The 26204-nt window shown below is 50.0% G+C and overlaps 2 protein-coding genes and 1 long non-coding RNA gene across 18 annotated transcripts; 2 read left to right on the top strand and 1 right to left on the bottom strand.

The window, feature by feature from the left end:
• Positions 1-29: 29 nt before the first annotated feature.
• RPL8 (ribosomal protein L8) lies at positions 30-2706 on the top strand. 2 transcript variants are annotated; one of them, XR_014308764.1, is made up of 6 exons: positions 30-158; positions 387-530; positions 614-755; positions 912-1750; positions 2174-2289; positions 2509-2706. XR_014308764.1 is itself a non-coding variant. In XM_082720379.1 (6 exons), exons 2-6 carry the CDS (start codon positions 393-395, stop codon positions 2665-2667), a joined length of 774 nt encoding a protein of 257 aa, XP_082576505.1. In that variant the 5' UTR covers positions 30-158; positions 387-392; the 3' UTR covers positions 2668-2706. The 2 variants fall into 2 exon arrangements, 1 of the variants encoding a protein (XP_082576505.1); XM_082720379.1 differs by having other exon boundaries at positions 912-1130.
• Positions 2707-3980: 1274 nt separating this feature from the next.
• Positions 3981-13530, top strand: ZNF34 (zinc finger protein 34). 15 transcript variants are annotated; one of them, XM_082720372.1, is made up of 10 exons: positions 3981-4082; positions 4666-4816; positions 6141-6282; positions 7012-7051; positions 8207-8256; positions 8441-8566; positions 8704-8777; positions 9025-9151; positions 9550-9669; positions 11423-13530. In XM_082720372.1, exons 7-10 carry the CDS (start codon positions 8745-8747, stop codon positions 12784-12786), a joined length of 1644 nt encoding a protein of 547 aa, XP_082576498.1. In that variant the 5' UTR covers positions 3981-4082; positions 4666-4816; positions 6141-6282; positions 7012-7051; positions 8207-8256; positions 8441-8566; positions 8704-8744; the 3' UTR covers positions 12787-13530. The 15 variants fall into 15 exon arrangements, with proteins under 15 accessions (XP_082576498.1, XP_082576495.1, XP_082576494.1 ...); XM_082720369.1 differs by having other exon boundaries at positions 3999-4082; positions 8023-8215; positions 11423-12901; XM_082720368.1 differs by having other exon boundaries at positions 3999-4082; positions 8023-8256; positions 11423-12901.
• A 3703-nt stretch (positions 13531-17233) lies between these two features.
• On the bottom strand, positions 17234-20447 carry LOC309859581. Its single transcript, XR_014308768.1, has 2 exons — positions 19044-20447; positions 17234-18836 (listed from the first exon to the last, which is right to left on the bottom strand). It is a non-coding gene; the product is annotated as an uncharacterized lncRNA (long non-coding RNA).
• Positions 20448-26204: the final 5757 nt, after the last annotated feature.

The raw sequence follows: 26204 nt of genomic DNA, 5'->3' as shown, positions 1-26204 counted from the left end.
AGAGGCCCCTGCGGCCTGAGGGGGCCGCGGGAGGAGTAAGTCCCGGCGTGCACCGCGCTCACGCCGCGCCGGAAGGTCACGCGCCTCTCGGCCCCGCCCCGGAAGATAAGGCGGCTCTCCGGCGCCGCGTCTCCTTTTCCGGCCGCGCTCGGCAGCAGGTAGGACGTGCGTGTGGCCTGGCGGCCCTCGCGGCATCCGTCGCCATCCGTCGCCCTGAGGCCCGCTAGGGACCCCGCCGGGACTCCCGAAAGAGCTGGGGCGCACGGCCACGGATGGGGGCGCGGAGGGGTGGGGCCCGGAGGGAGGATGCTGGGGGCGGGGGACCCTGAAGCCGGGGCGGCGGGGGTTCCCGGGCCGCTCGGGCGCTAACCGTGAGCCGCCTGCAGACCGCCATGGGCCGTGTCATCCGTGGGCAGAGAAAGGGCGCCGGCTCGGTGTTCCGCGCGCACGTGAAGCACCGCAAGGGCGCCGCGCGTCTGCGCGCCGTGGACTTCGCCGAGCGCCACGGCTACATCAAGGGCATCGTGAAGGTACGGGCAGCCCCTCTCCGCGGGCGGCTGGGGACGCGGGGAGCCTCGCGGGGACCCGCCGCTCACGCGCGCTCGGCCCGCAGGACATCATCCACGACCCGGGGCGCGGCGCACCCCTCGCCAAGGTGGTCTTCCGGGACCCGTACCGGTTTAAGAAGCGGACGGAGCTGTTCATCGCCGCCGAGGGCATCCACACGGGCCAGTTCGTGTACTGCGGCAAGAAGGGTGGGCTTCGCGCCGGCGGGGGCGGCGGGGGGCGGCAGGGGGCGGCGAGGGCGGGGGGCGGCGGCGGCGGCGGCGAGGGCGGGGGGGGGGGCGGCGGCGAGGGCGGCGGCGGGGGCGGGCGCCGCCGGCTGACCCCGAGCGGCGGGCTTCTTGCAGCCCAGCTCAACATCGGCAACGTGCTCCCGGTGGGCACCATGCCCGAGGGCACCATCGTGTGCTGCCTGGAGGAGAAGCCCGGGGACCGGGGCAAGCTGGCCCGAGCCTCGGGGAACTATGCCACCGTCATCTCCCACAACCCGGAGACCAAGAAGACCCGCGTGAAGCTGCCCTCGGGCTCAAAGAAGGTCATTTCTTCAGCCAACAGAGCTGTGGTCGGTGAGTGGCGGCGGCCTCGGGGTGCTCGTCCGCGCGTCGCCCGCGCCCGGCCCGCCCCGCCGCGGGACTCGGCCAGGGTCTGTGCCGTGGGCGCAGCAGTCTCGGCCTCTTCACCGGCCGGGGCCGGTCGCGCAGGCCCGTCTGTGCCGCGGGGTGACGGGGGGGCTGCCGGGCGCCGCTCCCGTCCGCAGGCCGGTGGTCCTCGTGGGCGTGCGGCCGTCCTGAAGCGACCCAGCAAGTGGCTTAGGAAGGGCCGAGACCTGGTTCGTGTGGCTCTGGCAGCCGCGCCTTTGAAGTGCGGAAGACCAGGAACGACTTTATTCTCAGAAAGCTCCGTTGCAGGGGCGCCTGGGTGGCCAGTTCTGCCTCTGACTTGGGGGGTGATCCCAGGGTCCCGGCATCAAGCCCAGAGTCCAGCTCCCTGCTTCGCGGGAGCTCAGCTGCTCCTCCCTCTGTAGCCCGCCCACCCCGCGTGCTCTCTGCGTGGTCTTGCAGGTTGGTTTGAGAAAGCGCGTGTGTGAGTTGGGTAGAGGGAACGTCCAGGCTGGCTCCCTGCTGGAGCCTACAACCCTGAGATCACCAGGGCCAAGAGCTGGATCCTCAGCCAGCAGAGCCGCCAGGTAGCTGCCCCCCCCCCCAGCATTCTTGAGCAGATGTTTACAAAACAAGCGGCTCTGGTAGAGTCGAGTCCCGTGGCAGACTGAGTCCTCATTCCTCTTGGTGCTTGGAAATTAGAGGGGTGTGTTTGCGGAGGTGGGGCGCAGTAGGGGGTCTTCCTGGAGAACCATAGGTGGAGGGAGCCGTTGCTGATGGTGTGTGCAAGGGCCTGACTAGGCTGCCCAGCGGACTTGGAACTTGGGGTCGTCTGCTAGGCTGCTTGGTGGTAATTGGGAAGAGGTTACGGAGATTCTGGGAGCCACGTGATGGTGTGTGAGTACAGTGAGAGATGAGCCGTCGGGGGGTGGGGATGCTCTGCCTGATAGGGTCCTGAAGGTTAGGGAAGGTAGGGTGCACGTTCCTGAGGTGCCTGATCTTCCCAACAGGTGTGGTGGCCGGAGGTGGCCGCATTGACAAGCCCATTCTGAAGGCTGGCCGTGCCTACCACAAGTACAAGGCAAAGAGGAATTGCTGGCCACGCGTGCGGGGTGTGGCCATGAATGTGAGTAGTCCAGAAATGGGTGGTTGAGGCAGGGATTGGGGACTGGGAGGCTAGACGGACAAGTCCTTCCTTGGAGCATCTCCCTTCTGTGACAAAGGGTCTGTAGTGTGAGGCTTTGGGGTGTGGTTTGTTGGCACAGGTCACTCGATCCTGCTTTTAACCAGGTCCTGAGGTAGGTGGGTCCACAGCCCTGTACTAATGCCACCTTTCTCTTCGCAGCCTGTGGAGCATCCTTTTGGAGGTGGCAACCACCAGCACATTGGCAAACCCTCCACTATCCGCAGAGATGCCCCTGCTGGCCGCAAAGTGGGTCTTATTGCTGCCCGCCGGACTGGGCGTCTCCGGGGAACCAAGACTGTGCAGGAGAAGGAGAACTAGGGTTGAGGGGCTCAATAAAATGTGTCCTTCTGCCATTAACTTCTGCTTGTCCATGGTTTTGGAGTCCTCGACAGAACTGCCATGGAGTTTAAAGTTTCACAAAGAGAAAGATGTAGTTGGATGAAGCCGCGAATAGTGAAAGTTTGGAGAGAAGAGGTGGGGGTGCTGGGTATTTTCACATCCCGATTCCTGGAAAGCACAGACACACACGCCACCAGTGCAGGGAACAGGATCTCACTCAAATCTGCGTGAACTTGAGCACTTGGGGGATCTCTCTGGGTGAGGGTGTGGATGCTTAGGAAGGAGAGTGGTGCTCCTGAAGCTGTGGGTTGGAGAGCGGGAGAGCTGTCTTACAGTGGGAGGACCGGAATAGCGCGACTAATTTCTCAACAAATGGACTTCCTGTTTTTGTCCCTGGACCTTGTCCCAAACTTTGACAGGCTCATCAAAACTGGCAGAACCTGGGCAGATCTGTTGAGCCAGTGAGGCATAGAGATGGTAGCGGGGGTTCATTAGTGCCTCTGGACCAGGACGCTTGCTTCCCAGAGCCCCCTACGCCGAGGGATCCCCTTGTGAGCCAATGCAGAAGCAGGACAGCAGGCCACTGCCTAATCATGGAGACAAGGTTGGGGGACAGTAGGAAGCTGGCTGAGGTAGAATGCCCCTTGTACAGACGACAGGTGGGAAGGTGGTGGAGTCGGTGTTCCTGGAGACGGCCTTACTGAGGCGGCCTTTCTGTAGCTGCTACAGGGCTCCTTGCTGTCAGGGTCAGCACTTGTCTCCAGCATGAACCTTGCCCCCAACTCTTGCCTTTTTGGTCTCCACTTGACCACCCACTATAGCCTAAGTGGTGAAGAAAAGCAGGAGGGCATCGTTTCCCTGTGAAGGGAAGAGGGCTGGGCTCCGTTCCCTGGACCCTAAGATAGCATGCGGTTTCACCCTCCTGGACACTGTGGTCTGGGACCTTGTCCAAGAGGTGGCCATCAGGGAGGGGTTGCTCTAGTAGCTGGCACCCAAGGAAGCCCCCCTCCCGCCGTGGGCCGGCGTTCCGTGTGCTACAACCTGTCACCGGTAAGCCCGGTGTCCGTCTCCTGGGGGTGGCATGGCTTCTCCCCAGCTCCAAAGGAAGGGGCCTGGTTCTGTGTTGGCTGTAGGGCCTTCAGCCTCCCCCCAAAGCGAGGTCCTCCAAATCCCCAAGCTGCTCGCCCCCGCCTGGCTTCTGGTTCCAGACTGCGGCCGCGCGCCCGACTCCCGGAGGTGAGCTACTGAGAGTCGGTTTCCTAGAGCGGCCCGAGGGTGTCTCCGGCTAGGACGCGGGCTGAGGACGTCACTTCCGGTCGGTAGCGGTCGGCGCGGCGGGTGGGGCTGGTGCGGGGCTGGTGCGGGGCCGGGCGCGGCTCGCCTGCGGCGCGGAGGTGAGTGAGGGCCGGCGAGGGCTCCCGGGCGCGGGCCGCCGGCCCTTCCCCGTGACCACAGAGCGGCCCCGGCCCCCGCCCCGCGGTCGACAGTGTCCCCCGCCCCCGCGTCCCTCGGCGGGCCCTGTCCCCACTGTCGGAGCCCGCTCGAAGTGCCCCGGTCCCCCCTCGGGGTTTCCCGATGGGCCGCAAGCCGCGACCCGTGCGGTGCCAGCCCGTCTGCTGTCCGCCGCTCCGGCCCGCGTTGTTCCTTGCCGGGCCCGCCCCGCCCGAGGGTCCTCCCCCGCGGTCTCCTCCCCGGCCGTCCCGAGGGGCTGCTTCTGGGGCCCGCCTGGCCCGCCGACTCGAGGCCCCTTCCCTTCCCGGGCCCTCTCCGCCGCGCGGACGGTCACCAGCGCCCCAGACTCCGCGCAGCCCCCAGCGTGGGCCGGGCCTCGCCCTCGCTTCTGCGTGCGGTTGTCCTCCCCGCGCCGCCCGGTTGCCCCCGCGCGGTCTCTGCCTGGAGCGCTCGGTGCCCGGCCCGGCCTGCGTCCGTCGTGCCCCCGCGCCGCGCGGCTTCCCTGCTTCCTCTCGCCTTTGGCAGCTCCCGAAGCCCAGTCCCGCGGCGCCGGCCTCCACCCTTTTTCGCTTCTGATGCTCGGCGGCCAGACTCTGTTCCTCTTCCCGGGAGGCCTTGGGTCACGTCTGACACTGAAGACTTTTTAAATAAATGCGCCTGTTTCTGTGCCTTGAAGGTGCGTTAAACACGCGCGCGCGCGCACACACCAACTTTTAAAAGAAAACTTTAGGGGCGCCTGGGGGGGCTCGTGGGTTAGGCGCGGGTCATGATCCCAGGGTCCTGGGATCGAGTCCCAAGTCCGGCCGCCTGCGCGGTGGGGAGCCTGCTTCCCCCTCCCCCGCCCTGTGGTCTCTCTGTGTCTCGCAAATAAATCTTTAAGAAAACCAAAACGGAATAAAAACGTGTGAAGTATCTCTGTGGCCAGTGTCTGGCTGGATCACAAGGTCCGCGGGACAGGATGTACCAGCTGAGCTAGCCAGCCTCCCCAGCCCCGTCTTTCTTTGTAATGTGGGTTCCATGCGAAAGTGGGCAGATGGAGACTCCTCTATTCTACTGACTGGACCAGCCAGGCACCCCCCCCCTTTTTTTTTTTTAAAGATTTTATTTATTTATTTGACAGAGATCACAGTAGGAGAGAGGAAGGGAAGAGATCACAGAGAGAGGAAGGGAAGCAGGCCCTCTGCTGAGCAGAGAGCCCAATGTGGGACTCGATCCCAGGACCCTGAGATCATGACCTGAGCTAAAGGCAGCGGCTTAACCCACTGAGCCACCCAGGCGCCCCACCCCCACCCCCTTTTTAAAGAAAGCTGTTGAAGTGGAATTGCTCTTGGATGCAGGGTCCCCAGTCCCATTTGGTTCCCTAAACAACCCTCACTTTTTTAAGGTTTGATTTATTTATTCACTTGACAGAGAGAGACAGCCAGAGGGAACACAAGCAGGGGGGTGGGAGAGGGAGAAGCAGGCTCCCCACTGAGCAGAGAGCCCAACTCAGGCCTCCATCCCAGGACCCTGAGATCACGACCTGCGCCAAAGGCAGAAGCTTAACCCACTGAGCCACCCAGGTGCCCTTTTCAGATTTTTAGAAAAGAATTTATTTATTAGAGGGGCACCTGGGTGGTTCACTCATGAATCCTCTGCCTTCGGCTGGGGTCATGATCCTGGGGTCCTGGGACTGAGCCCCGCCTCCTTCTCCCTCTACCACTCCCCCTGCTTGTGTTCCCTCTCTTGCTGTATCTCTGTCAGATAAATAAATCTTTAAAAAAAAATTAAAGATTTTTATTTGAGAGAGCACGAGTGGGGGTGGGGCAGAGGGAGAAGCAACCTCCCCTCTCTGAGCAGGGATCCCAGTGTGGGACTATATCCCAGGACCCCAGGATCATGACCTGAGCTGAAGGCAGACGTTTAACTGACTGAGCCACCCGGGCTCCCCCTTTCCAGATGTTTATTGAACTCTTTTTGATTTTTAAAAAAAATTTTTAAAGATTTTATTTACTTCTCAGGGAGCACAAGCAGGGGGAGTGGAAGGCAGAGTGAGAAGAAGCCTCCCCACTGAGCAAGGAGCCTGATACGGGGCCTCGATCCTAGGACCCCAGCATCATGACCTGAGCTGAAGGCAGAGGGTTAACTGACTGAGTCGCACAGGTGTTCCTTTGATTTCATTATCTATGATTTTCCAAGTTGTCATGTGTTCATTTTTTAAAATAAATGGTCTTTTTTTTGTACTTTAAAACATTTTGTAGGTCTTTTTTTATGTATTAAGTATGTTTGCAAATATCTTTGATTCTACAGCTTGTTTTTTTAATGTGCCTTGTACAGAAATTTTTGGAGCAAAACAAGTGTCCTTGATGTACTATATTTTGCATGTTATTTTCTTATAATAGCCATACATTTTGTTTTAAACATTCAGGTCTTCAGTGTTTTTAAAATATATTTTTGTGTGCCATAGAAGGCAGCAGTTGAATTTTACTTTCCTGTGGACAATCCATTGTGTCGATACCATTTTGGTTAGCACGCCGTTATGTCTCTGTTACGTGCACTGATCTGTTCCTCATTTTCTTTACTATGCGTAAACCTCACTTTTATTACCGTAGTCTCACAGTAAGTCCTGGTTTGTGGTAGGACATGCGTCTGCCTAACTTTACTTCTCTTCTGGCCAGGCCTTAGTCAATCTTGGATCATTATTATGATATTGAGTCATTTTGGTCAGATTTCATGTTTATGTCCTGTTGCAATTTTGGTTGTACAGAATTAATAGATTTACTTGGGGAGAACTGACATTTTTATGACATTGAGTCCTGTCTGTGCCCACTCTCTATTGCTCCGTAGCTCTGTTAGACGTCCTTCAATAAAGTTCTACTGTTTTGCCCCCAGGGTCTTGGACTGCAATCTGACAACTGTTGCTGCTTGTGTGGTATGTAGAATTATGTCCCCTTTTTTGTTCTTAATAGTATTTCTTTTTCCATTTCTTTTCTGCCTCCCTCCATTGGACTTGCCAGATGTTTGTGTGTCTTATTAGCAGTGTTGAGATTATGTTTTGTTTCTTTAAATCAAGTATTCTTTATTTTTTTCCATCTTTTCTTGAATTGCTTTTATTAGTCTGTGTCTAATTTCTTTATTTTTTTTAAAGATTTTATTTATTTATTTGAGAAGGAGAACTGGAGAGAGAGAGAGCATGAGAGGGGAGGGGAAGAGGGAGAAGTAGACGTCCCGCTCAGCGGGGAGCCCGATGGGGTACTTGATCCTGGGACTCTGGGATCATGACCTGAGCTAAAGGCAGTCGCTTAACCAGCGGAGCCACCCAGGTGCCCCTGTATCTAATTTCTTTTTTTTTTTTTTTAAAGATTTTATTTATTTGAGAGAAAGCACATATGTGTGGGGAGAAGGGCAGAGGGAGAGGGAGAAGCAGACTCCCCAGGAAGCCCAATGTGGGGCTCAAACCCAGGACTCTGGGATCGTGACCTGACCGGAAGGCAGATGCTTACCTCCCTGAGCCCCCCAAGGCTCCTGAGGTGGTCCTTTTTAATCATATATTTCCAGTATAACAACAGGGATCAGAGAATGTTTTGCCAAATGGTATCGATCTTTGGAATTGTTGCCTGGTGTGTGATGTTCTTACTAGTTTTGAGATCTATCTTGGAATCTCTCTGTTTCCACAACTATTCTGTACTTGTTCCACGTGTGTCTGAGGGGGGCGCGCTGGGGTCCGTCATTCCGGGGGGCTTTGCCGGTTGCTCTCTGTGCCTCCCATTAGCATCGGCTTTCCGTGTTCTGAGTGTCTTGGTGGACACACACTTGTCTGCAGTGACAGCTTCTGGGTGGGTTTCCCTGTTACTAATATGTGTTACTCATTTTCTTTTAAGATTTTATTTATTTACTTGACAGAGAGAGATCACAAGCAGGCAGAGAGGCAGACAGAGAGAGGAGGTCCCCGCTGAGCAGAGAGCCCGATGGGGGGCTCGATCCCAGGACCCGAGATCATGACCTGAGCCGAAGGCAGAGGCTTGAACCCACTGAGCCACCCAGACGCTTGTCTGATATTCAGCCTTTCTGTATTACTTTGTTTTAGGTTATGCAGGTACATTTTGTGTGTCTCTGTTAGAGAATCTTGTGCTTCTAGTAGGTGAGTTTAATTCTTTTATTTCTAACCATTATTCAGCCACTGAACTTGTTTCTACTTATGTATTTTTTACATAAGTAAAAATACTTTACTATACTTTGATTTTGTTCTGTACCTTCTGTTTGTTTTTTTTTTTTGTTTTTTTTTGTTTTTTTACTTCTTTTTGTCCTCAACACTTAACAGGTTGACTTTGTTGACTTTATTCTTGCATATAAAGTGAATGAGTGTGCCATTTTCCTCCTGAATGAGACCGCTTGGTGTGTCAGAAAGGTTGAGGGGAACAGATGACCTGAGGAGTCATCCCTGCAGGTGTCCCTGTGGTAGGGGAGGGTCGGGCAGGGCAGCCCCAGGCAGGGAGCAGAGTCTGCCAGGGGATGAGTGTGGCCCTGAAGCTGCCCACAGGAGGGGCAGGCTGGGCCACCGTGTGTTCCTCTCTCTTCCTTCAGCACTGGTGTGACTCACACTGGGAAGCCCAGGGTTCCAGGTGATGGCGGCTTTGCACCTGTCTGCCCTGCCCCAGGTGAGCATCCAGTTTTCCTGAAATCTCCACAGAGGGCTTCCCTGCCTGCTCTGTCTTTGCAGACACTGTCAGGCATCTTGGTCTCAAGTATTGAGCAGAGGATGGGTGACCCTGGGACTCCAGTCACTCCCCTGGCCTGTACTGGGGGATCATGCCTGTAGTCACCCCTGTGCTGCTGTCCCTGGCATGCTTCTGCCGTTCCAGCCTAGGCCTACACCTGGGCCTGCAGCAGCCCCTGTCATTCCAGGCTGAGGTGACCTTTGAGGACGTGGCCGTGCTATTCTCCCGGGAGGAGTGGGGTCGTCTGGGCCCTGCTCAGAGGGGCCTCTATAGGGACGTGATGCTGGAGACCTACAGGAATCTGGTCTCCCTGGGTAAGTCCCCTCACTAGGCTACTGGTCAGGGAACAGCCCTGGGCACTGATGATTCAGCAGGGGCTGGGCTGGGGACTTCATCCTCTGGTCCTAGGCAGACCTGGTTTGTGCAGACGAGAGGCCAAGTGGGGCTTCTCTCCTCTGAGCTCCCAGATAAGACTTGCCTCCCTGCCCCAGGCCCAAGATAGAGGGACTGCATATCTCCAGGTAGAGAGAGTGCCCGGGCTCTTGTTCCCGGTGCTTAGATCTCAGATCTCGTCTTCATGACCATCCCAGCCCTCCAAGAGCGTCCAGACTTCCGGTCACCCCACTTTGCCTGTGCTTCTCCTCCGCCCCAGTGTAGATGAGACCCAGCCCTGCGTCCTTGGCACCAACTCTAGGCCCCGTTTTCTTCCCAGGAGCTGGACCTGCCGGTCCCAAGCCTGGGGTGATCACACAGTTGGAACGAGGGGATGAGCCGTGGGTCCTGGACGCACAGGGCGCCAAGGGGAAAGAGCGACTGAGAGTCCGTGTCTCAGGTGCGTGAGGGGGGCCGCTTCCCCAGCAGTGGCTGAACAAGCATTTGTTGGGATCCAGCGTACGTGCTGAGTGACTTAGGTATTTAGAACGAGGTGCATCAGGGCAGCGTGGCAACCCTGGGAATGGCGTGTGCTGAAGTCCAGGTCCCCTCTGTCAGCTTGGGTGCCTCAGTGTGGAGGTTCTTGAGTTGAGTCTTCTGGGAAGGTGAGAGGGGGCCTTGCTGGTTAGGGGAGCCCTGTCCTTCAGAGCTCGTGCCCTGTGAGGAGGGTCACATGGGACCGACCCAGTGATGCAGACTGTTACTTCATTGTCCTTTTCTAAGTTATCCACTTGGCAGTTAGAAACTGTTACAAGGAAGAAACACCGTCTCTCGCGCACATGCCAGTGTGTTCTGTGGTGTGCCCGCTGTCCCCCCTCCCTGGTGCTGTCTGTTCCACACCGTAGACGAAGGTCCCTTCTTGACAGGAGTGCAGCGATCCCGTGGGTACTGCTGTCATCTCCTTTTTCACTCCGTGAGTGTCCGTGTTTATACATGAGTCTCCATTGCTCCTTTGGCTGCAAGTGCCAGTGGGAAGGGTGCTCTCTGGTGTCACTGCTGTGGACAACTCTGATCAGCTTTATTTTGCATTTCTTGATGATGTCCTAGGAAGCAACCACTGGCTAAAGAACTCTAATTTCTCTTTTGTAAATTTGTTTAATCAAATATCTATTCTTAGAGAACCAGGATAAATCCTGTTTATAACTCGGTGAATTTTTGTAAAAACCATCTTCCAAATCAAAATGCAGAACACTTCTATTTGCCTGGGAGCCCACTGGACCCCCCCCTGTCATTTCCCATTGCTCCTCACAGGGTCCTTCTCTCTGACATCGGGAGGCCACTCTGCCCCTTAGCTCTGTGTCTGGTCTCCTTCGGGGCATCTGAGGTTGTGAGGGCGCCCATGTTGTACGGAGTATGTTCTGTTTCATCGCTGTACAGTGTTCTATCATATGGATGTACCACCGTTTTTTTTCCATTCTTGTTAGTATTTGGTTGTCCCCATTTTGGGATAGTTGTACACGTTCTCTTTCTCACAGAGAATGCACTTCTGGTGGTACATTTCCGCAGGTGGGGTTGATAGTGTGGCTGTCTGGTCAGGAAGTAAGAAATGGAGGCTTGAGGGTATCAGGAAGCGTTCTCTATGGCATCTTGAGTGTAAGGGGCTGGTGATTAACTGGGTTGCCTCTCAGGCCTCTGACAAAAGCCCAAAGAATGGGTTCAGCCTGCTAGGGAGAGCTGAGGGTCTTGGTGTGTCCCTTGTCCGTGGTTGGCACAACGTTGGTCCTCTGCTGTTCTGAGGAAGCAGCTGGTTTTCCTTCCATGGACTCTGGGTGGATCAGCTGTTGTTAGTGGCATCAGGCTCACTTCCTTGTCTGTCCCATGTCCGCCATGACTTTTCAGGGCCCCTCTGGTCTTCTTGTGGTGCAAAGCTTCCATCTTCTGTCCTTTTCTGCTGAGGACCAGTGCCCTGCAGTCCCACTTAAGCAGAAGGCAAACAGACTTGGTCAGCTCTGGGTTGCAGTACTTGGACCGCTGCAAGATTGCAGCCTTGGGCAGAGTCTGTAAGCCTCTGAGCTACAGGCTGTCGTCTCTGCCAGGTGTTGGGACTTTGGAGGTGACAGAATTGGTACTGTACAGGTAGTCTGCAGCATCTTCGTTTTTTCCCTTCTCAAGTCCGAACAGGTGGTCCTAAGATGTTTTGTTCATTGTTCCAGGTCATGGGACCAGGACTGAAAACAAAGAGTTGTCTTCAGGGGAGATGCTTGGTGGGGAAGAGTTGGATCAACTCCAGAAGGCTGTTCTCCAAGGACCTGATCCTGGAGAGACCCAGGCATGTGTCTGGGAGCCAGAGGAGAGCCTGGACAAGCTTGTAGAGCAGAGAGACCTGAGGCCAGTCACACTGGCCAATGAGGAGAACATCCAGGAGTCTGGGGGAAGCCTCAGGTTTTGGTCAAGCCCTATCTCTGATCAGAGACCTCACAAATGCGATATATGTGAACAAAGTTTTGAACAGAGATCATACCTCAATAACCATAAACGTGTACACAGGTCAAAAAAGACAAATATAGTCCATGATTCTGGGGAATTCTTCAGTGCAAATTTAGTTGTTAGAGACGATCAGAAAATTCCTCTTGGGAAAAAATTGCATTATTGTGGTTACTGTGGGAAAGCCTTCAGGTACAGTGCTAACCTTGTCAAACACCAGCGGCTTCATAGTGAAGAGAAGCCCTACAAGTGTGACGAGTGTGGGAAAGCTTTCAGTCAGAGCTGCGAGTTCATCAATCACCGAAGGATGCACTCTGGGGAGATCCCCTACCGGTGCGGTGAGTGTGGGAAGACATTCAACCAGAGGCCCAACCTCATGAAACATCAGAGGATTCACACCGGGGAAAAGCCCTATAAGTGTGGTGATTGTGGGAAGCACTTCAGCGCCTATTCTTCCCTTATTTATCACCAGAGAATCCACACTGGAGAGAAACCCTATAAGTGTAACGACTGTGGGAAAGCCTTCAGTGACGGCTCGATCCTTATCCGACACCGTCGGACCCACACTGGGGAGAAGCCATTCGAATGTAAAGAATGCGGCAAAGGTTTTACTCAAAGTTCCAACCTCATCCAGCATCAGAGAACTCACACTGGGGAGAAACCCTACAAGTGCAGCGAATGCGAGAAAGCCTTCATCCAGAAGACCAAACTTGTCGAGCATCAGAGAAGCCACACCGGCGAGAAGCCCTACGAATGCAGTGACTGTGGCAAAGTGTTCAGCCAGAGCACACACCTTATCCAGCACCAGAGGATCCACACAGGAGAGAAGCCGTACAAGTGCAGTGAGTGTGGGAAGGCCTTCCACAACAGTTCCAGACTCATCCACCACCAAAGGTCGCACCATGGAGAGAAGCCGTACAAGTGCAGCGATTGCAAGAAGGCCTTTAGCCAGGGCGCGTACCTCGTCCAGCACCGGAGGATCCACACGGGCGAGAAGCCCTACAAGTGCAGCAAGTGTGGGAAGGCCTTCCGGCACAGTTCCAACATGTGCCAGCACCAGAGGATCCACCTCCGCGAGGACTTCGCGCGCTGACCGCGGAGGACGGCCCGAGTTCCGCGAGCACCGCCCCTTTATTTATTGTCCGCGCAGTGTTGTTACAGACCAGGGACGTTTCTAATTAAAAACAAACAGTTTTCTTAAACCAAAAGCAGTGCATGTTCATTTTGGAGAATTGAGAGAGGTAAGGAAAACCTAGTCTCCCCCACGCAGGGAGAGGCTCTGCCCCTGGTGATCGGGCACAGGCCTCCTCCACGCATTGTTGAGCTCACACAGGCTCTCCCCTTGCTGCTTCCTCAATCCTGGAGAACTCGCACTGGGAAGAATTCTACACATTCACATATTTTTACCTACTATAAGTTTAAAAGATGAACAGTCATACTTTTCTGTGTCTTTATAATACAGTTGATAATTGCCATTTTTATTGTAAAATATAGACAACATAAAATTTACTGTTTAACCATTTTTAGGTATGCAGTTCAGTGGCATGAAATAGATTCTCAGTGTTGTGTGACCCTCACCACTGTCTTACTTGCAGCGGGGAGTCTGTGCGGTTACCCAGGAGCTCGCCTTGTCCCTTTTTCTCACAGCCGCTGACCATCTCTCCTCTATTTTCTGTCTGAATTTGCCTATTTCTCTTAAGTGGAATAATACATTGTCTCCCCTTTATAGCTTCTGTAACTTTGCATAATGTCCTTGAGGTTCATCCATTTTGTAGCCTGTATCAGGATATCGTTCTTTTTTATGGCCGAAAAAAAATGACCTTCTTTGTAGACACCATGTTTTTTTGTTTTGTTTTGTCATTTTTGTTTATCCACTCATCTGTTGATGGACACGTGGGTGTTTCTGCCTTTTGGCTGTTGTACTTACTGCTGCTGTGAGCGGGTGTACAGGTATCTTTTTGGATCCTTTTTGGGGTCCAGGGAGAGAGTGCATGAGCAGTGCTTGGGAAGCTGGGGCAGAGGAAGGAGGAGAGAGAATCTTAAGCAGGCTCCACATCCAGCGCAGAGCCTGATATGGGGCTCAGTCTCATGACCCCAAGATCATGATCTGAGCTGAATTCAAGAGTTGCTTAACCAGCTGAGCCAGCTAGGCACCCCTTGGATCCTTTCAGTACTTCTGGGTCTAATTCTGGGAGTGAAATTGCTGGGTCAGGGTAACTCTACATTTAACTTTTTGAGGAATGGGCAGACTTTTCCACAGTAGCTCTACAATTTTACATTCCCACCAGTGATGAATAGAGGGTTCTAATTTCCCTACATTCTTACCAAGACTTGTTATTTTCCATTTTTAAAAAAATATCTATTCTAATGCGTGTGAAGTGGTATATCATGGTGGTTTTGGTTTGCATTTTCCCTGATAGCTAATGATGTTGAGCATCTTTTCAGGCATTTATAGACATGTGTATATCTTCTTCGGAGAAATGTCTGTCCAGTTCCTTTGCCGATTTTTGAATTGGGTTCTTTTTTTTTTTTAAGTGTTGAGGTGTAGAAGTTCTTTGTATGTTTTGCATAGTAATCCCTTATCAGATATATGATTTTTGGATATTTACTCTCATTCTGTGAATTCTGTCTACTCTCTTGTTTATGTCCTTTGATGCACAAAAATTTTTCATTTTTATGAAGTTGAGTTTATTTTTTCTTTTGTTGCCTGTGCTTTGGGCATCATAACCAAGAAATTGTTGCTAAATCTAAGGTTAGGAAGATTTGTCCCTATGGTTTTTTCCTGAGTTTTATAGCTTTAGGTCTTAGGTTTTGGTCGTTGATCTATTTTAAGCTAATTTTTGTGTATTGTTATGAGGGTCCAACTTCTTTTGCAACCAATTTTCCCTACAACATTTTTTGAAAAGACTGTTTTCTCCATTGAATAGTATAGGCACGCCTTGGAGATTCTGTGTGTTCAGTTCCAGATCACTGTAGTAAAGCAGATATCTCAGTAAAGCAAGTCATTAATTTCTGGATTCTCTGTTCATAAAGAAGTTATATTTACAATACAGTGTATTAAGTGTGCAGTAGCATTATGTCTAAGAAAACTGTACAAACCTTAATGTAAACACTTCATTTTTTTGAAGATTTTATTTATTTGAGAGAGAGAAAGTGCATAAGCAGGGGGAGGGGTGGAGGGAGAAGCAGGGTCCCCACTGAGCAGGGAGCCTGAAGTGGGGCTTGATCCCTGGGATCATGACCTGAGCCAAAGGCAACTGATTAATCAACTGAGCCACCCTCGCACCCCCTAAACATTTTATTTCTAAAAAATGCTACCCATCGTCTAAGCTTTCAACAAGTCATAATCACTAATCACACAGACCTATAGCAACTATAATAATGAAAAAGTTTGAAATATTGAGAGAATTACCAAAATGTGACAGACACAAAGTGAGTATGTGCTGTTGGAAAAATAGTGCCAATAGACTTTCTCAACATAGGGTCACCACACGTCTTCAGTTTGTAAGAGACACAGTAAAGCAAAGCACAATAAAAGGAGGTATGCCTGTATCGGCCCAGGCTGCCAAAAAATACAGACTGGGTGACTTAAAAAACAAATATATCAGAACAAATCTGTCTCTCATAGTTCTGGAAACCAAGTCCAAGATCAACGGTTAGGCTGATTCAGCCTTAGTGAGGGTTCTCTTCTTAGCGGATATACAGTTGCCTACTCACTGTGTCCTCACATGGTAGAGAAGATCTCAGACATCTTTTCCTTGCACAAGGTCACCAGCCCTATCAGATGAGCCCCGCCTCTAGGATCTCACTGAACCTTTATCACCTGTTAACAGTCCCTGTCTCCAAATACAGGCACACTGGGTTAGACTTTCAACATAATGAATGGTGGGGTGTGTGTGGGTGGGGAACAGTTCATAAATGGTCTTTGCACCTTTTTCTAAAATCACTTGACCATATACATATAGGGGTTTCTTTCTGGGTTCTGTTCTGTTCATCTACATGCCTGTCCTTAACGCCAGTGCCATGCTGTCGTTTACTGTAGTTTTATAGGAAGTGTAGGAATCAGGGAGGGAGTCCTTCAACTTTGTTCTTTTTCAAGATTATTTTGGCTAGTTGGGTTCCCTGTCTGGGATTTCATATGAATTTTAGGATGGTATTTTTCTATTTCTGCAAAATCACAGCTTTTATTAGAGATTGCATTGGATCTGTAGATCAGTTAGGGTGGTGGTGTCATATTAATCCTGTCAAGTCTTCTGGAAGAATGGGATGTATTTTCATTTGTTTACATGTTCTTTTTGTTTGTTTGTTTTTTAGTAGTGATCATTTCTGGTTTTCAGTGTACTAGTTCTTTGCCTCTTTGATTAAATTTATTCCTAAGTATTGTATTTATTGTAATGCTATTGAGAATGGAATTGTTTTCTTAATCTCTTTTTTTGGATTATTTTTTATTTTAATTTTTAAAAAGATTTTATTTATTTTAAAGATTTTATTTATTTGACAGAAATGGCAAGATAGGGAACACAAGCAGGGGGAGCAGGAAAGGGAGAAGCAGGCTCCCTGCTCAGCGATCAATGGAGGGCTCAATCCCAGGATGCTGGGATCATGACCCAAGCCAAAGGCGGACGTTTAACCCACTGAGCTACCCAATGCCCCTGGATTGTTCATTATCAATGTGTAGAAACGCAACTAACTTTTATGTCTCGATTTTGTATATGGCTAGTTTACTGAATTAGTTTGTTTCTAAGATTTTGTTTTTTGTTTTTTGTTTGGTGTGTGCAGTCTTCAGGGTCTCCTAGTAGAGTATCCTGTCATCTGTGAACAGAGATAGTTTACTTCTTTTCCAACTTGGGTGCCTTGTACTTATTTTCTTTGCCTAATTGCTCTGGCTAGAATTTCAAGTACTTTGTTGGATAGACGTACCAAAAATGAGCATCCTTTACTTTTTCCTGATCTTAAAGCCTTCAGTCTTTACCATTATCTATTACATTAGGTTTTTCTATATAATTTTCATTATGCTGAGGAAATTTCCCTTTATTTCTGGTTTACTGAGTGCTTTTATCAAGAAACTGAAGTTGTCTCGTTTTTAAAGATTTTATTTATTTATCTGACAGAAAGCACAAGCAGGGGGATCAACAGGCAAAGGGAGAGGGGGACGCAAGCTTCCCGACAAGCAGGGAGCCCAACATGGGGTTTGATCCCGGCACCCTGGGATCACGACCTGAGCCAAAGGCAGATGCTTAACTGACTGAGCCACCCAGATGCCCCTTAATGTATGCTTTTAAAGATGTAGGTTTCCTTTTCTGCACTGCTTTCACAACATCCTGTGAGCTTTGGTGTGTTGTTCTTGTTTCCATTTGGCATTAGGTATTTTCTACATTCCCTTTAATTTCTTCTTTGGCCCATTTATTGTTTAAGACCTTGGTTTAATTTTCCAGTTTTTCTTCTGTAATTGATTTCTAGTTTTATTCTATGTGATTGGAAAAGATAATTTATGATTTTAATCTTTTAAAATATATTATAAGGGCACCTGGGTGGCTCAGTTGGTTAAGTGTCTCTGCCTTTTTTTTTTTTTTTTTTTAAGATTTTATTTATTTGAGAGTGAGAGAGTATGAGTGGAGAGTGGCAGAGGGAGAGGCAGGCTCCCCACTGAGCAGGGAGTCTGATATGGAGCTCGATCCCAGGACCCTGGGATCATGACTTGAGCTGAAGGCAGATGCTTAACTGACTGAGCTACTCAGGTGCCACAAGTCTCTGACTCTTGATTTTGGCTCAGGTCATGATCTCAGGGTCATGAGATTAAGCCCCACACTGGGCTCCAACCTGGGCATGGAGCCTGCTTGAGATTCTCTCCCTCCCCCTCCCTCTCTGGCCTTTCCCTCCTGCTTGCTCTCTCTAAAAAATAAAATAGAATAAAATAAAATACATTATTACTTGCTTTTAGACTATAAAGTATGATCTGGAAAATGCTCCATGTGCATTTGAGAAGAGTGTGTGTTCTGATGTCAGGCGGAATGTTCTATAGATGCCCGTTAGGCCTAATTGGTTTTATTTTATATTTTAATTTTTTTTTTAATTTTTTTTTTAAAGATTTTATTTATTTATTTGACAGAGAGAAATCACAAGTAGACAGAGAGGCAGGCAGAGAGAGAGAGGAGGAAGCAGGCTCCCTGCTGAGCAGAGAGCCCGATGCGGGACTCGATCCCAGGACCCTGAGATCATGACCTGAGCCGAAGGCAGCGGCTTAATCCACTGAGCCACCCAGGCGCCCCGGCCTAATTGGTTTTAATGTCCTTCAGGTTCTTTCCTTGTTGATTTCCTGTCTGGCTCTGTCTATTATTTCAAGCAGAGTATTGAAGCCTCCTATCCTTACCGTAGAACTTTTTCTACCCCTTTCAAATCTATCATCTTTGCTTTATTTTGGGACTCTATTGTTAGGTGTGTATGTGTTTATATTTTCTTGCTATATTGAAGCTTTATCAATCTATAATTTCCTTCTTTCTCTCTAACCTTGTTTTGTTTCAGCTTGTCTCTTGTGTCTGATAATATTAGAGCCACTTCAACTCTCTTCTAGTTACTATGCATGAAATACATTTTTTCATCCTTTAGTCTCTTTGTTCCTTATATCTCAGGTGAGTCTCTTAGACTGCATGGAGTTGGATCCTGATTATTTAAACTCCAACCTGCCAGTCTCTACTTTTAATAGGATAGTTTAATCCGTTTATATTTTATATGATTATCGATGGAAGATTTACTTCTGTCATGTGTCTTCTGTATATCCTTTTTTTTTGTTCCTCAATTTCTCTGTTACTGCCTATTTTTTGTGACTGTGTGTGTGTGTGTGTTGTAGTATACCATTCTAATTCCTTTCTTTCCTTTTCTGTACATCTGTATATTTTTAGTTATTTTCCTTGTGGTTACTGTGGGGATCATATTAACATCTTAAGCTTATAACAACCTAATTTGAACAATACAGATGTAATTTTAATAGTATAAATATCCTGCTATTGTCACAGAGCACAACTTTATCTGTTTTATGTCTGCTAACACAGACGTATGATTATTGTTTTATGCATTTGAATATTAAATCATGTAGGGAGAATTACAAACCCTAACAAAAGTAAAGTAATACTACCTATTTAGTTACTTTTTTTTTTTTTTAAAGATTTTATTTATTATTTTTCAGAGGGAGAGCGAGCACAGGCAGACAGAGTGGAAGGCAGAGTCAGAAGCAGACTCCCCGTGGAGCAAGGAGCCCGATGCGGGACTCGATCCCAGGACGCTGGGATCATGACCTGAGCTGAAGGCAGCTGCTTAACCAACTGAGCCACCCAGGCGTCCCTATTTAGTTACTTTTATTAGTGTTCTTTATTTTTTCCTATGGCTTTGAATCACTTTCATAACGTCCTTTCATTTCAGCATTTTTTGTAGAGCAGGTCTGCTGATAATGGACTCTGTCAGCTTTTCTTTATATGAAAAGGTCTTAATTTCACTTTCACTCTTGAAAGGTAGTTTTGCTGGATATTGAATTCTTGGTTGAAAATGTTTTTCCTTTCAAACTTATCAATGCACCATCCTGCTACCTCGTGGCTTCCATGGTTTGTAAAAAGAGATCGTCGGCTAGTCCCGCTGAGGCCCCTTTGTGCATGTGGGATTGTTTCTCTGCTGCTGCTTTCATTTTTATTGTCATTGGGTTTTGATAGTTTGACTACAATCTCAGTGTGAATCTCTCTGTTCATCCTGTTGGAGTTTAGTGAGTTTCCTGGACAGGCGTATTCACGTCCTTTCAGATTTCAGAAGTCCTAGCCATTATTTCTTCAAATACCTTTTTTGCTCCTTTCCTTCTTGGAATTGTATGATACATATGTTGGTACTTTTTATGGTGTTCCATAGGTTTATTGGATCTGTTCATTTTTCTTCATTACTTTTTTTCCTGCTCCTCATACTGGATAATTTCACTTGTCCTATCTCCAAGTTCATTAATCCTTTCTTCTGCTTATTCAAATCTTTGAGCTGCTATAGTGAGGGTTTTTCATTTTAGTTATTGTACTTCCAGCTCCAGAATTTCTGTTTGGTTCCCTTTTTTATAAGTTTTGTCTCTTTATTAATATTCTCATTTTGTTTATATGTCATTTTCTTGATTTCCTTTAGTTTTTTGTCCATGGCTTTTTTTTGGTCATTCAACATATTTAAGGCCATTGATGTAACAACTTTGACTAATAAATCCCATGTCTGGACTTCCCAAGAATGGTTTCTTTTCCCTTTTTCCTTCCTTCCTTCCTTTCAGTTTTATTCATTTATTTGGTAGACAGAGAGAGCACAGGCAGGGGGAGCAGCAGGCAGAGGAAGAGGGAGAAGCAGATTCTTTGCTGAGCAGGGAGCCTGATGCTGGGCTTGATCCTAGGACCCTGGACTCATGACGTGAGACAAAGTCAGATTCTTAGGCAGTTGAGCCACCTGGGCACACAGGAATGGTCTCCATCAAGTTATTTTTACCCTGCTAATGGACATACTTTCCAATTTTTTTTGTATATTTTGTAATATTTTTTTGTTGAGAACTAGATGTTTTGAGTGCTATGTGTGGTGATTCTGGATTCTTTTTTTTTTTTTTTTTAAGATTTTTACTTATTTATTTGATAGACAGAGAGAGATCACAAGTAGGCAGAGAGGCAGGGGGAAGCAGGCTCCCCGCTGAGCAGAGAGCCTGATGTGGGGCTTGATCCCAGGACCCTGAGATCATGACCTGAGCCGAAGGCAGAGGCTTAAACCACTGAGCCACCCAGGCGCCCCGTGATTCTGGAATTCTAATTCTCCTACTCCTCAGAGATTGCTGAATCTTACTTGTCAATGGCTAGAGCTATCTGACTTTTTTCAGTTTTTCAAAGTTTGTATTCTTCAATGTGTGCAGTCTTTGAAGTTTGTGTTCCACTGTGTGGTCATCCAGCATCCTGAAGAAGATTTCGTTGAGTGTCTGTCTCCCAAAAAGAGAAGAAACAAGTATCTCTTTAATCCTCTGCCCCTCTCCAGAAACCATCAGTAGTTAAAATGATGGCAGATGAACCTGTGCTAGCATCACAGTGAACAAAAGTGGCAATGAACTGTCAAAACATGCACGCCTGATACACGGAGGACAAGACCTGTATGCGACTGGGCCGCAGCAATGCCAGGGATGTAGGCTGCTGTCCACACCACGGGGTAGGGGATGGGCATGTAGGTGCGGTGCTAGACATGGAAGTTTGCTGAACTTTACTACCTTCTTCATCAAACTCACTCCTGGAAGCTGCAAGTAAGTGTTTGACTAGCTACAGTTCCCAAATAGTTCCCTCAGACAGCTCCTCCCAGCCAAGTAGCTGTTTAGCTGGAGGGATGGGTTCCTGCATGACCTCACCCCATGACAACTGCCTTGTGATGCAACACAGTTCTGTCTAAGTCTATACAATGGACATACGTTACAGTGATGAAATTTCAGGTCTTATTCTTTTTATTTATTTATTTTTAAAAAGATTTCATTTATTTATTTGACAGATCACAAGTAGGCAGAGAGGCAGGCAGAGAGAGAGAGAGGAGGAAACAAGCTCCCTGCTGAGCAGAGAGCCCGATGTGGGACTCGAACCCAGGACCCCGAGATATGACCTGAGCTGAAGGCAGAGGCTTTAACCCACTGAGTCACACAGGTGCCCTGGTCTTATTCTTTTTAAACGATGTCTTTAGAATACATTCTTAGGACCAGGAGAATTTTTTTTTTTTTAAGATTTTATTTATTTATCGGGTCGCCTGGGTGGCTCAGTGGGTTAAGCCTCTGCCTTCAGCTCAGGTCATGATCTCAGGGTCCTGGGATCGAGACCTGCATCGGGCTATCTGCTCAGTGGGGAGTCTGCTTCCTCCTCTCTCTGCCTGCCTCTCTGCCTACTTGTGATCTCTGTCTGTCAAATAAATAAATAATGGGACGCCTGGGTGGCTCAGTTGGTTGAGCAGCTGCCTTCGGCTCAGGTCATGATCCCAGCATCCTGGGATCGAGTCCCACATCGGGCTCCTTGCTCAGCCGGGAGCCTGCTTCTCCGTCTGACTCTGCCTTCCACTCTGTCTGCCTGTGCTCGCTCTCGCTCGCTCTGACAAATAAATAAAATCTTTAAAAAAAATAAATAAAAAAAAATAAATAAATAAAACCTTTAAAAAAAAAGATTTTATTTATTTATTTGACAGAGATCACAAGTAGGCAGAGAGGCAGACAGAGAGAGTGAGAGGGAAGCAGGCTCCCTGCTGAGTAGAGAGCCCAATGTGGGGCTCGATCACAGGACCCTGAGATCATGACCTGAGCCCAAGGCAGCGGCTTAACCCACTGAGCCACCCAGGCGCCCCCCAGGAGAATTTTTTAAAAAAGGTTTTATTCATTTGAAAGAGAGCATAAGCAGAGGAGAGGGAGAAGCAGTCTTCCCACTGAGCAGGGACCTCAACATGGGGCTCCATCCCAGGGCCTGGGGTCATGACCTGAGCTGAAGGCAGACGCTTAACCAACTGAGCCACTCAGGTCCCCCAGGAACAGGGAAAAGTTTTTAAAGGACATTGATGTAAATGCTTTCCAGAGTGGCTGTACCCAATAGATGATGTCACCAGCAGTGAATCATTGGAAACATTCACCTTCCATGTCAGGATGCAAAGTTGAGTGGAGCACAGTCTGAGTCCCGCACAACCTCCCTGTACTGAGTCTTGTAATTTCCACCTCTGCTTGCTAATTAAATGGGTATGACTCTGGCTGGTATTGCATTCGACTGGTTACTCGGGAAACTTGCATTTCTCTGTGTTGGTTTTAATGGGAGCCATCTTTCACATGCTCAGCCTTATCACTCTCTGCTAATGGCCCTGATACTTTCTCGTTGGGTTGTTTGTTAGGGACTTCTGCTCTGGGAGTCCCTTCCTCCTATTGGCATGGGTGTCCCTTCAGCCAGTGGCACTCCCAAGGGATTGTGCCCTTGAAAAGAGCCCTAAAGCCCCAGGTGAGAGGCTAGGGGGCAGGGAGGTGTGGTGGGCAGTGCAGTCTGAAGAAGCGTATGTAATGGAAATACCTGGGGGAAATACGCTGGTGGTTTTCATGGCGCAAAACTAGAGAACATGGTTTTACAAGTTTTCTTGGCTGTTTGGTTTTGGCTGAAGAGGGCTGGCACCATCCATTGGTGACGCGCTTGACAAGTGTCAAGCCCATCTGAGGACTGGGGTTCTCAACTGGATAGTCCGGTGTCCGGTGGGTTAACTCCTTGCGGCTGTCCTCGTGCCACCTCGGCTGAGCTGTCAGCCTGCGGTGACAGAGAGCCTTTGGGAGCCTGGTCATCTCGGCCCACAGGAGACTGTTAGGAATCGTTAATAGTTGTGGGCAGTAATAACCCGTCAGGAGATGAACTACTGGTGTCAGAGGATCAGACAGCTGAGGCCTGTTAGGGCAGCCTTGAGTCAGCACCTCTGGGTACAACTGGACACAGCTTACCCCAAACGTCATGGTAAGGCCAGGTCAGGTCGTGCTCACAGTGTGTGGTACCCATGCCCACATCTTTGTGGCTGCACAGTACACACCCCTGAAGCAGAGGGACCCAGGCAGAGCATCCGATCTGAGCCAGAGCGTCCCAGAGCTGGAGCTTTCCATAAGGGCTGTCCCACTCCTGTTCTTAGGGGCTGGGCCAGTCTTCACATGCCCCCTGGCGTTGGTGTCCTCTAGGCTGTCCTAGAGTCCCTGCTGGAGGAGCTGTGTGGGCTCTCATGCTGAGGAGGGAGTGGGTGCTTGCTCAGGGCCAACTCTGCCTCGCCTAGCCTGTTGCCTGCATGGTTTGTGTGACCGTGGGCTGAGCTTCTTCAAGATCCCTTGGGGCTGGGGAACGTTTCTCTCTCCTTGTGGTGAGTGAGCGGCTCCCCCGGCCTGTTGTTCTCCGTATGGCCCCTGCCTCCTATGACAGCTGCACCTGTTCAGTCGTGCTAACTTCCAGCACACAGACCACACGGAACTGGATGCCGGGCTGGTCTTCCTGTAGGTTTCACTTCATTTTCCCAGCCGCTCTGTGATGTCAATGGTGATATTCTCCTCTGCAGATCAGAAGCTGAGGCTGAGGAAGGTGACTGGACTGAGCTCACAGAGCACTTGGAGGTGGGCCTGGGATCTGACACCCTCCTCACCACTTGTGCAAAAAGGATTACCCTGACTCCAGGGGAGGGATGGTCTTTGTCCCAGGCTTCTGGGCAGCTGGACTGTCCTGCTGAGAGTCTTTGTTTACTCAGCTAGAGCCAGGAGCTCTGCAGGATCAGCAGGGCAGGGGCGTTTTGGCCGTGTGGGATCTACTGAGCCCGTGGAGAGGCTGGAGACTGGGTCAGTTATGAGGGTGGCCCTCTGTGTCCGTGTCGCCAAACCCCAAGAACTCTGAGGCTTCCCTTGTTGGCAGTACTCTGTGCACACTGTCACACATCAGAGGCAAGGCAGCAGTGCCGTCCGTGACTTTACAGAGGGACTCTGTTTTTTACTTTTCCTGGATTCTGCCACCATGCAATCCCTTGTCTGATTTCCACTGTGGTATTCCCTGTAATACACTGTAACCAGGTGTATATCAGGTTTCAAGGCAAGTTCGAGGAGTCCTAGCAGCAAATTATTGAACTTGGGAATCCCCAAATTCGCGACTGGTGCCAGAGGGGAGGGCAGCCTTGGGGCTCCTATCCCTCACCTGCTTTCTCAGCTCAGGGACTTTGAGGCATGAAACCATGTGTTCCCCAAACTCACCCAGGTGGGGCAGCACTACTCACACCCCCATCCGGGGATTTTCTGTAGCCCTAGAGCAAGCCCGGCTCCTGCAAAGGACCCTCATGGGCCTGTCCTCTGGGAGTGCTCATGCCTCCCTCAGGGCCATCTGTGGTCTGCATGGCACCTCAGTCTGGGTCCTGCTGCGCAGGTGTCTTTCTCCAGAGAAGCGATGGCTCCGCCCATGTCCCGGACTCGACGCAGCTGGGCTGGACTGTACTACCAGCGACACACGAAAGCACCTTCGTAGCTCTGTGTTGCTGGGTCACCTTTACTAATGGATCAGGAGGTGGAATGTTTTTGTTTGAAACGGGCACACTTCAGCCCTTTCCAGGCTCTCATTGTACTTCCCTTTATTGGGAACGGCCAGCGCATGTCCTCTGGCCACTGCTTCGTCGTCGATCCTTACGGCAGCCCCTGATCTCCCTTCGCCCACAAGCAGGTGCTCTAGTCAGTCCTTTTTTATTGGACAACGTCAGATCATACATAGTACACGGAAATAAAACTCTGGGTGTTTTCTAACTTACAGAAAATTTGAGAACTAAGTGTCAAATTCTTGGTAGCAGTAAGGAAAAATAAGAGAAGGATTGAAATGCGTAAGATGTAAAGACTTCCAAATAAAAATTAAAAGGTCCAAAATAAGCATGGAATGCTGCTGACCAGTGAGAGGTGGGCAGTAACGGCTGGCAGGCTATTAACAGGTGAAGGGAGGGGCACCTGGTGGCTCAGTGGTTAAAGCCTCTACCTTTGGCTCGGGTCGTGATCCCAGAATCCTGGGATCAAGTCCAGCATCGGGCTCTCTGCTCGGCGGGGAGCCTGCTTCCCCCCACTCCCCCTCTGCCTGCTTGTGATCTCTGTCTGTCAAATAAATAAAATCTTTAAAACAAAACAAAACAACAAAAAAACAGGGTGAAGAGATCCCAAAGGTCATTTAAGTGCCTGAAACCACTTCCAAACATGCAGACTGCCCGTATGTTCCAGCAGTTTCTGTGCTACGTCCTGATCCTTGGAGGGGTGAGTGACAAAAATGCATGGCCCAGGGATCCTCCCCAGGGAGAAGGGCACTGAGGCTCATCTCCCAGCCCCACGGACACCTGAGCCTGTGCACTCGCCAGCTAAGGGGTCAGGGACAGGTCAGCAGGAAGAAAAGGCAGAGTGGTAGTAGGTACACTTCTTTTAAGAAGGGCGAAAAGCGAACTATGCATTTTGCAGATTTCCCCAGAAACCCTGTATTTGGTGCATTTAACAATCCAGAATGACTTGTACCATATCACGTACGTTGTCCTGTGGCATATGCGGCATTTTCCCAAACAAGTATTTCTGTACATTGTGTTTACCTGAACTCTTACTCTTGTCTTGACTAGAACATGACTATTTCTTACTGTAACTCTCCGCAGGGTTAAGAATTGTGCCCCAAGTAGTGGTGGGCTCTGAGGGGCAGCCGCCAGCTACAGACTCTGCCAGCGGGGGGTGGCAGCTTGCCCGTGGGCCAGTGACTTCGGCTACTGTCTACACCTAACACCTGAGGACCTGAGGGATTTAGCCCCTCTGCCTTGCACCAGCCTGGACAGCATCTCCTTGGAGGTTCAGCCATCACGGAAGGAGCGTCTCTGTGAGTTCATCTTCTCTCTAGCATCTCCTTAGTGATCCCAAGTCCTGTCTACTTGTGGCTTTAGCGCCTGTTGTCCCAGCTGCTCTGCTCTACACATCAATGATGTCGACTCCTTTCAGGAGGAGCCCGT

The sequence above is a fragment of the Mustela nivalis genome (assembly GCF_964662115.1).
Source record: "Mustela nivalis genome assembly, chromosome: 2".
Classification (NCBI taxonomy): domain Eukaryota; kingdom Metazoa; phylum Chordata; class Mammalia; order Carnivora; family Mustelidae; genus Mustela; species Mustela nivalis.
Note: the sequence above shows the minus strand (reverse complement) of the source record. Positions and strands in the feature narration are given on the sequence as shown.